At 36.7% G+C, this 10,637-nt stretch overlaps 1 protein-coding gene across 1 annotated transcript in view; it reads right to left on the bottom strand.

Moving 5' to 3' along the window:
• LOC106938178 (voltage-dependent calcium channel subunit alpha-2/delta-3-like) overlaps positions 1-10,637 on the bottom strand; it is a gene marked incomplete at its 5' end in the record, with an annotated part of 70,872 nt that overhangs the window by 14,034 nt on the left and 46,201 nt on the right. Inside the window, 6 exons of the mRNA XM_015020060.1 lie at positions 528-580; positions 699-774; positions 3,337-3,407; positions 5,747-5,809; positions 5,888-5,932; positions 7,993-8,054. Coding sequence (XP_014875546.1) covers positions 528-580; positions 699-774; positions 3,337-3,407; positions 5,747-5,809; positions 5,888-5,932; positions 7,993-8,054 — 370 coding nt within the window. The remainder of the gene's footprint in view (positions 1-527; positions 581-698; positions 775-3,336; positions 3,408-5,746; positions 5,810-5,887; positions 5,933-7,992; positions 8,055-10,637) is intronic.

The following is a 10,637-nucleotide window of genomic DNA, read 5'->3' as shown; positions in this document are numbered from 1 at the left end:
ATTAGACCAAAAAAAATTCCCAAAAATTCAGGGCAATGTAAAAAACTGTAGAGTATTTTTTTTTTTTTTTTTTTTTTTAATGTGTTTTCAGCCTTACTTATTCTTAGGTCTAAGCTATAGGTTGTAGAAATAGGAAATACCTCACATTTATCTCATTTCTCTAATTACTTCTATTGTTAAAACACAAAATGAGTACCGACAACTCTGTACTCCCATGATGCACTGTGGCAGTGACAGACCACCCAGCAGGACTAAACCACAACCACAATGTGGCATCACAGAAATACTCATGGTGCAGGAAACATCAGGTAGCTATTACTGGTTATGATCACAGAGGATCACATCAACGTACATGTGGAGGCCTCCATAAACAAATACACAACAGATATACAGTATACTCACAAACATACAGCTAATCTCAGAGCAGACAGGCCTAAATACAAGACTTCAGAAACCACATATATGCGCAAAGCTTATAGCGTTACCCCATAAACAGACAAGAGGTATTATCCAGTGAGGACTCTTACATGACAAGCTCAGTCAGGATCCACTTTACCGCTGCAAAGAAAGCGAAGTAAGGCTAGAAGAAAAAAAGAGGGAGGGAGTTTAGGGGGAAATGATTGGACACAAGCAATAAATATTGTACTATATGGACTTTACTACAGGGGTAGAACACATAGAGGCTGGAGAATACTCACATCCAGGAGTGTGTGCCCACTGTCGCTACTCTCTGAATGGACCCAACAAAGAGCCTGGTAGTCATACAGTGTGACACTATGGAGACAAATATAGAATAGACAGCAGGACGATGACACAGAGCATCCAAAATAGAATCAGAGAAAACATTTTCCATAGTTCTGTTGAGTTGTCGAGGAATCTTGATTCAGACATTATCTGCAAATACATGCCTGACGGGCGTTTTAGTCTGCTGTGTTGGGGATGGAAGAGAAGATCCCACCTCTGTAATAACGGCTTCACCTACAAATACTACACATGATGGGTGTAGAAAGAATGGAAGCAGCAAAGCAAGTGAAAGCTGAGCACTTCCTCAGAGGTTTGTCAGTGATTTCAGAAAAGTCTGTTTGTGTGGATAATTTGTGGGATATTGGAGGGATATCAGAGGTTTTAAGGGCTTAGTGAACCCAGAGGGGGTAAGATCTAGCTCCGTCTGGAGGAGGTTATTGCTAAGGTTACAAGCCTGTCTTTGAACAATGGATACTCTTTTTAATAGCCTTTGGGAGAGTTCTTACACATGATATACTTGTGTGTGTGAATGGCAGTCTGAACATGTGTGACAACAGAGTGGGGTTCAATATATCTGCCGCCCCAGGCGATGTTGAAACCTCAGTCGCAGTACTAATGATACACAGCCCCAACACGATGCCCAGAACCAATTAGTGATAAGTAAGACCACATGAATTGGTTCATAACTTACTTAAATTAATGTAAAATAGCGAGATTGTATACATCAGTGATTCTCAAAGTCTTGACCTCCATTGATGATATAGTCAGGTAGTTTTTAAGTTTAACAAACGTGTTTAGTTCTGAAGCATTGAATACCGTCATACATAACTGGCACACACCAAGCAACGTGATGTGTTTGAGCGGCAGGACAACAACTCGCATTGTTAACTAGATAAAAAATGAAAACCTACATTTTGTAGGGCTAAATTATCAACAAGTCACATTAAAACCGAGAGACCACAAAGTAACGTTAGCCTAGTAACACAGCAAATATATCCCTGTGCAAAAATCTTGTATGTGTAGAGTAAAACAGTTCTCTAGAAATAAAGTGCAAAGACAGATCAATTTAATCAAAGTGCAGTTAACACTGGAGTTGGTCAAGAAAGACTGTCCAAAAACTAATGGAGAAGAAATATTAAAATAAGAAAATATAGCTTAACGCGCACCGTGATCATCTTTGTTGGTGGTTGGTGAAATCACAAACGATACTGCAGACCATGTAGCACCAATAAAATGTGGTGTAAATTTTACAAAAATACTTTGACAAAACTGAGCGGTAAATTTTAGGAGTTTTTTTTTTTTTTTACAAAGGAATTCAAGTTATTGTATTGAGATTTAATAGATTCATTACATGATTAACTACTTGTTTAGGTTGAACAATGTGGTTACCCTATAGAACTTGGAATTCTTAACAAAATTAAGTGGAAAAAACATACTGTAGGGAAATAATATTTTGTAAGGTAAAACCATACAAAATATGTGTTCATCAGCAGTTGTTGAGGTCCTCTTATGCAGAAATCTGATTGGAATTCATGAAAATATCATCTGAATACTTGCTTTAATTAAACAATTGTTGAAGCAGTAACCTATTTTTTCTAATGTATCAAAAGCATTGATTTTGGCTTATGAATAAGTTCAAGCTGACAGTTTGTGTCAAGCTTAACTAATGAATTTGACATGTACATGTTGTTTCAAACAAGACACAAAACTGACAGATATATTGGATTCATCAGTGTTTAGATCTAAAGGCTCTGTTACTCATCATGCTAACAGAGCCTTTACACAACAAAGTCAACATGACAAAACAAGTCATGTTACTCCTTCAACATACGTCTTCCTCAATCTTCAAAAATCCGTCTCCAACCAACTTTAAGGATTCTGAGAAAGCACTTGTAGGGCCCTTGTTTTTATGGATTGGTCTGTAAACTATTAGCTGTCTGATGTTAAGGGTTCATTTTTATAAACTATGGGCTGGGTTTTGCAATTATGCAATGATTTGCAGTTTTACACAGAGAAATTCCCCCTCACCCACGTCCCATACGTATAAAGGAATGGAGGGTACTGCCCTGCTGCAGGCTTGGGAATGTGGTTGCAAGCTTCAGTGAAATACTAATTTACGCAAAGCTCTGTAACTAGGCAAAGATTTCACAAATTTCACATCATTCCACAACTGATTTATATTACAACTAAAGTTTGCGTGTTTTTGGCTTGTGGGCATCTCTGCTGTGGAACACCAGGGAAGGTGTCCCGGAGCTAAATCTGAAAATACAGATCCCCAAGATAGAGGTTCTTGACAAGAACAGTATGTTTGTCCACATGCTGTTTGTTTGCGAGGATGTGTGTATGGTGTGGAAATGTATGCATTGAACTTTCTCTTAATTCTTTTGTCTCAGGGAATAAAGATTTGCTTTGCCACATGTAGAGCTGTCCACACGAAAAGAGACATGCCCTCATTTTGCAACCTGCCTTTTGATTTTTTTTTTTTTTGCACATGTTTGTACAAATATACATTCACTCACACTTATGCATGTACTCGGGCTTGAACTTCCAAGTGCACACAAATATACACACGCAGACGCACACATGGATTACCGTTTAAAAGAGCCCATCTGCAGCAACTTATTCATTACAGCTCCTTCTGCTTCACCAAAAAAATTTCCAGTCTGAAAAAGAAAGGACAAAAGGTTCTTTAATGAAAAGAGTACTGCCCATCTGCAATAGTTTTAATACAAAATCTAACCATATAAGCAATTATACCATATGCATTGTTTATTATACTCCAGAATTTGAAAGTGCACATTTTGGACCATTTATGGAAACGCCTACCTTGTTTTTCAGGTAGCATCGGTGCTACCTGAAAAACAAGCCGATGAGTTCATCGTTTGAGGTTCTGCTTTTGGTACAACTGATCATTTGTTTTGTAACACATTACCTGCTCTCTTCAATGACTTTTGATGCTTTCACTAACTTCTGTGGCTTTGTATTGTCATATTGGTGCCGACAGATGAATGTTTCTACATCAATTTGTAACTGTAAATTTGAATGTGTATGGAAAAAAATACATTTTTGAACACTGTTATGCTATAGCACCATTCATATTTTACAAATACAATATATTGTACAAACATAATAATCATGTCGTATAAACGTGATGATTATATTCCATAAACATGATAATTATATTGTATAAACATGGTCATTTCAACCAGATGATGGCAATATTATGCTTTCAGTGTATGCACATTAATAGAGGCTAATCTAAAGTAGTTGGTCAAGTTTTATTTCACGGTTGGTTGGAGGCATGTAGAGATGCTGATGCTGCTGAGCAACGTGGATGAAGTCATTATTAGCATGCACACTCTGAGAACTGCACAGAAGGAAAAATCAGTTTGATTCTCTTCTCGAACCTTCCTCATTGACCATCCTCTAACTCCTCATAGGAGAGTTATGGGAGGCTTCATAGTTTTTCCACTTTAAATGTGTTCAACATAGATGTGTTATTACTCAGAGTACAATCAAATATCTGTTTTTTTTTCTCCCCATTTGTGTAGAACAGAGATAAAAGGAGGCAGCTCATGCAACGCATTTATTTAAACCCTAATTTCATGTGGCATATAGATTCACGCAATGTGGTTTCTGTAGGAATCGAGACAACGAGCAGTCCATATTTTCAGCCAGGCATTCCTCACCACATGTATCCCAAATTAACTCGATATGCCAGCTTCTTCCTTCTGTTGAGTTTCATTGTCAGTGCAACCTAAAGGCATACTACTGCCAACATCTGGAGGAAATTATCACATTAATTCAAAAAAAGATCATATTCACACAATGTATTGTTACATTTATACAATATAATTATGATTGTAAAATATATTTCCATGTTTGTACAGAATAATTATCATAACATGTTCAAAAACTTATTTTTTTTTTTTTTTTCCATGACAGCAATACACTTCTGGAAATGAGAGTTAGTTCAAACAAATTAATTTTATTTATTATGATTTTATCTTACAGTTGCTTCAAAGTAAATTATACAACAGTCACTAATAGGTTTCTATTACAAAGGAACCAATCTACAAACCAACTACCTTTTTGTGATTAGTGTTATTAAAATTAGGTATTAGCCCTTTAAATTTTAGACACAATTAAAATATCAGGGTTTGCTCATTTGTTTGGAGGAAAAATAATTAAAAGTAGATTAAGTGTGACAGCCCAGGTGCGTGTGTTAAATGAACGCTTTGCTAAAGCTGAGTTTGACTCAATGTCAGAATTCGATTTAACTCGCATTTGTGAAGACAGGGTTTCTACCTGCACCGGAGTCAACATTCCTCCTAAAGCGACCACCTTGCCATGCAAAGGTTCCTCAGAGAAAATATTATCCAGGATTTCATCGGCATCAATTTTATATGCAATTTATGTTAAATGTATTTCCACTTGAGTTTTTTGGCCACAACAATCACAAAAACATTGCAATGTCCTGGAGGGACTAACTTTTCTTTAAATGGCCTCTTGGCCAGATCATGTGCATAAATAATAATGTTATTAATTATTATTAATTAATTAATTGTTATTCGTTTTAACTGGTGTGTTTTAATCACCTAAATAAGAATAAAGGCCACATACCAAAGCGTGTACATTCAGAGCAACATGTAAAAAGTTTAAAACACCCTGAACCAAGAAACTTGCATGGCGAGAACATACATTCAAAATACATCAGGACTAAACAGTAGATAATAACTTTTAATAAATCATGATTGAATTAAAAAGATAAGAAAAGTTTAAGCATATGAACACAAAGGCGGGTGCAGAAAAAGGACATGCAGGGGAAGAGAAGGGCAATGACAGCCAGCGGACATGCTTCGGATGAGCCAGAGTCAGAATGACAGCATGTCTGGTGACAGCTAAGCAGAAGGTACATGCTCAACCAGCACTTTGAGAGAGAGAGAGCGAGAGCAGACTGTGCAACAGCATCAAAAACGAGATGCGTGCTTGTATGTCTCACCAGTGTGTAGTCTTCTGCTACAAGAATGAAGCCATTGTTGTCAATGAGGTAGCAGTTGATGTGCTGTCAATTAGAAAACATAGTTTAGGGCAGAGTCATCGCACAAAAGATCATGGACTGAGAAGAGGAAAAATGTCTGACCTCATCATCACAGCTTATGGAGCATTTCCCATCTAATGCTGCACACTGCAAAAAAACAAAAAAAAACAAAAAAAAAACACAAACAAAATATATTTATTCATTTAAGGTGAGGAAAATTACTCTGGTAAAAATGTGTGAATGAGTGATGATTGTCATCTGTTAAAAATGCAACAAGAAATTTAAGTTTAACTGACTTTGCAAGCTGTCATATGTTGTAGGTATGACTTATTAGACAAACGCAGTTCTAATAAATGCCCAGATGTGCTTGTTCTGCATATCAAACCAAATCAAGCAAAGCAGGAAAGCTGCTGAATACTGCAGTTTGACTCTTAAGAGGAAGAAAGTATCTCAGTCTGATTCACACATCTGAATTCAAGCAAACCAGCAGAGGGTGCTGTTCCAGGTACATAAAAATAAAAGAGTTCTTGCAAGAGGACAGAGTAGATGGAACATTGTTTTTAAGAAATCCTCCTGTTTTTCTGTACTTAATTACTGTGTGGAAGTACTAACCTAATCTTCTAAACCAGAGCACTGCTTGCATTTACTGCTATATCTCAGTGTTTTATTCGTAGGGAAATTAGTTAAAGTGCTTTGAACAGTGCTCATTCTGCTTCACCCACTATTTAGGTAAAAAAAAAAAAACAAACCCTGATGTTGTGATAAATTCATTGCCAGTAAAAAAGGTTACATAACTGGCTCATTGTAGCAACAAGTTCAGTAAGAAGCAGTGACGGCAACGTTTCTAGCTCAAATATGAGTTCATAAATTGAAGATTTAAAGGCATATTTTGTAGTAACAAAGAGTAAGGAATGACAAATGGTGTCTGACACCTAACAAAGCAACTATCTACTCAGAGATGATAAAAAAACAAACTCTGCTGAGCCCAGAGTGCCTGTAATTTCACACTGTGAGTGGCAAAAATACAAGTATTTCAAAAAGTAAAAGTAGCAATGCAGCATTCAGGTATAATCTGCATTTTATGCCGTATTGGAAATGCTCCACATTACCACACATGCATCAGAGGATGTGTTTTGTAATTTTGATTATGGAAGAAACTAATAAGCTGTCAGGGTTTTAGCTTGAAAATAAATAGGCCTGCATGATCTCTGGAAAACAGCCATCCGCTGAAATAAGAACTTTTGAAAAATTACTCATCCCTCAACATTTTATATTGAAGCAATGAACACAATGTTTCAGATTTTTTTTTAGATCACATCACTTCAGCATCAGACATTTATTTACATTGTCACTGCTTTTTTAAGTAGTGAACATTTATCAATGACTCCACATAGCAATGAATCCATTGCATTAATATTGTATTTTAAGTGACTTTTGAGTGTTTCATTTGTTTGTCTGTTGTACTCATTTAGATACATTTTTCACTTGACTGACGTTAAGAAATTCTTAATTTTCGCCAAACTGAGACCCGGTCCACGCGGAGACGAGTTTAGGTGTAACTGCCGAAGTAACTCAGGCCGAGTATCCACACAGATTTGGCATCTTCACAGACCAGAATTGATCATGTTTGAAACCAGGTTCCAGAGTGGATACATTTTAGATCCACTCTGGATGTGGCTTTCATGCGAGCCACATTTTTTTTTTAAATGATGAGGTTGGTTAAAATAAAATAAAAAATCGACCTTATTGTCTCTCTCTATTCTGCATTTGCCTCACTCTTACAAATAGCAAAAATGACATCACTCAGGCCAATCAGTGTTAAAGCACCACAGATTGGCCCGGCATAGCTGCTTCATCATTTTCTGTGGCGCTGCATCCTGTTTTGTGGATGCAAATTTTTTTCTTTATTGTTTATAAATGCTCCACTCCTTGTGAACCGGGCCTGACACTATGTTGAATGTTGTCTCCTGCAGTAAGTCAACTGATGGACAGATGAAAGGACAGACAGTCAGTCAGAACTGAATATTAATATGATAATAAAAAGAGGTGATCATAGAAAAAGAAGACAGAAATTTGGAAAAGAAAGATTAGAATTTAGAGGAAAACAAGAACCTGCTAGTTTTTACTCTGTGTTTTTGGTTTATGTTCTTAGATTTGAAAACGTGTTTGTACTTCAATCATGGGATGAGCATCATGTCAGTAGGTACCTGTCTGCTGGCTGTCCAAAATTTTCTCTGGAAAAACTCCAACTTCATCTGGATGCCAACAGCTGAAAGAGATGCAAAACGATAAATTAAAGTTAAAATCACAAAAAAAGCATTAAGAACATAGTATGAATGCAATATAACATGCAAACCAAAAAAAGAAAAAAAAATAGTGAACAAACACTTGCTTCCTAACTTGGACCAAATGGACAAGTGGACTGCAAATTACCAATATGTTAGCATATTTTCCTGGATTTGGTCAAATTGTTATGTGTAAGTTCTTCATATGAGGTTAGTTATTACTATTGTTAGTTATAGTTTGTTGTGAAATATGACACATTGCTCAGATTTTGCTGCAAAAGAAGAGATACATTTGCAACAGGCAGAATCTATTACTTTCTCTGACAAAGATTTATTTCAATAGCAGATTTGATAGGATAAATGGAAAAACCTTACTAAAATAAAAATAAACAGGATTTAAAATGCAGTCATTGGCTATATGATGCCAACATTTATAATTTGAGAAACTTTACAGATACTTTGGAGATGAATTATTGCCATAAGCAGGGACGATCAATTTGTTATTTTGGTAAAACTGCTGTAGAAACAGCAATTGCCACTCTCTCCACTCAGAGACAAAAATGAAAAGAGGAAACTAAGCAAATTAAAATAGATTGTTGCATTCACATGGATTGTCATCAGTAAAACACAACAGTGATTTAATCTGTCCTATTTGAGTGGTCAGTATGGATAGAAGAATGCCATTTGTGAAAATGACAGCAAGGTACTTGAAGTCCTTTCCTTAAGGCAAAGACTGAATTGCAACTAGAATTTTTCCTCCGTATATTCCAGTTAGCCAAGTTTTAAAAAAAAAGCTGACAATATTATTCATTACTGATTCCAACACAACCGGAGGTCTTCTACAAAAAGAGCTTGACTGAATGCTGAACTCCCACCTTAATAACGAACACATGTAGCAACTTCTGAATGCTGTCGGTGCCAAATTTTGGAATTTGGCACCGACAGCATTCAATACTTTATGCATTCAGATGAACAAATAGAGTTCCAGTCTCTGGCAGACATGCTTTAAAAACCCTGAATGGAATTCAGATCTAGATAAAACCTGAAGGAGACTTTTACTTACATCAGAGAGGTAAATCCCTTCACAGCTTGTTACAGTATGTATGACATTTAAGGTTAAATAAACTTTGGGTGAAACAATCAACAGATCTATTTGCATTCTTCAGGCTGACCATTTTCACAATAAAAAAACAAGCTTAAAATGTGTTTTCACTTCCCAGTGTACCGACGACGTAATTGTGCGAATGTTTTCACGTGGTGTGGTGCTACTGTGACCCATTTTAGCTCTTGCCCATAGGAACAGGTGCAGATTATCCCATCCTAAGCTTTGCCAGATCCTTTGGGCAGCCCACCATCTCTACACCCACATGAAAAACCCGGGAGGAGAGGCTAATTTAAGATGCTGGGCAAGAGGAATGGAAACATGAGAGATGGAAAAAGGTAGAGCTTGATAAGAAGGACTACAGACACCGAGTCGTCAGACAGGAAAACGGTGAATTCTTGCAATCTATTCCACGTGGCATTTGAAGTGAAGAAACAACACATTCATTAAGGAAATAAATTAATGGTTGGAGCATAAATCTACAACAGTAGCTTCAGGGCTTCGTTCTGTGCGATGGCGGTAATAACAACACTGATATTTAGAATGCACAGGGATGACAATTCAACACAAAAGCTCAAATCCATTCCACTAAGACACGGAAATTATTTTTGTTCCACGTATGAACATTTAATTTCCCTATGTATGACTGATTTAAGAACCTGAAAGTATTTAGGCGCTGAGCTGGGTTTATGAGCATAAAGATGAAGAGACAGAAAATCCATCCTAAATCCATCCCATCACCAATCTCCAATCAGTTCTGTCCCAGGCAGGGGGGATGACAACTGGTTTGCAGCCTACTGATTTAGGAATCTAGTAAGGATAGAATAAATGTACTACAGCACCGTACAAATGCTTTCAAACCCTTTGCACTTATTCACATTTTATTAGTTTAAAAGCAAATAGAGCAAACCATTTTAATAATTGTGAAATAAATTAATAAAATGTGATGGGGTTTTGTTGTACAACCCCCACCCCCTCTCCTGAAAAGTGTGGATTGAATTTCTATTCAGCTCAACTGACTCAATGCTTTGGATGACAGTCTACGGTCTTTTCTGCATGGAGTTTGCATGTTCTCCCTGTGCATACATATGCTCTCTCTGGGTACTTCGGCTTTCTCTCACAGTTCAAAAATAGAACTTTACGTCTTGCAGAACACACACAAAAGATTTGCACACATTTGTAATGGAAATGCAGCTATTGTCAGTCTATTCTCTATATGTTTATACACATTTTAAAACTACTGGAAAGATCATTGCTCAAGTCTAATATGTCCTCTTGTGTTCCATTTGTAAGTTATTTTTACAGATGGGGAAGGAAGCAAATAGTAGACCCACAACAAGCAGCAGAACAGAACAGGATGTTGTCAAACAGAAGGGCAAATACCCAGAAACCAGAGTGAGCTAGCAAGCATCAAAACAGCTTAATATCAACTAGGATTTGTGCAGTAACATCAGCCTAACAGTCA

The sequence above is a fragment of the Poecilia latipinna genome, unplaced genomic scaffold (assembly GCF_001443285.1).
Source record: "Poecilia latipinna isolate Pla-1442-1.1 unplaced genomic scaffold, P_latipinna-1.0 Scaffold2527, whole genome shotgun sequence".
In the NCBI taxonomy this organism is placed as follows: domain Eukaryota; kingdom Metazoa; phylum Chordata; class Actinopteri; order Cyprinodontiformes; family Poeciliidae; genus Poecilia; species Poecilia latipinna.
This window is presented reverse-complemented; position numbering and strand designations above follow the sequence as displayed.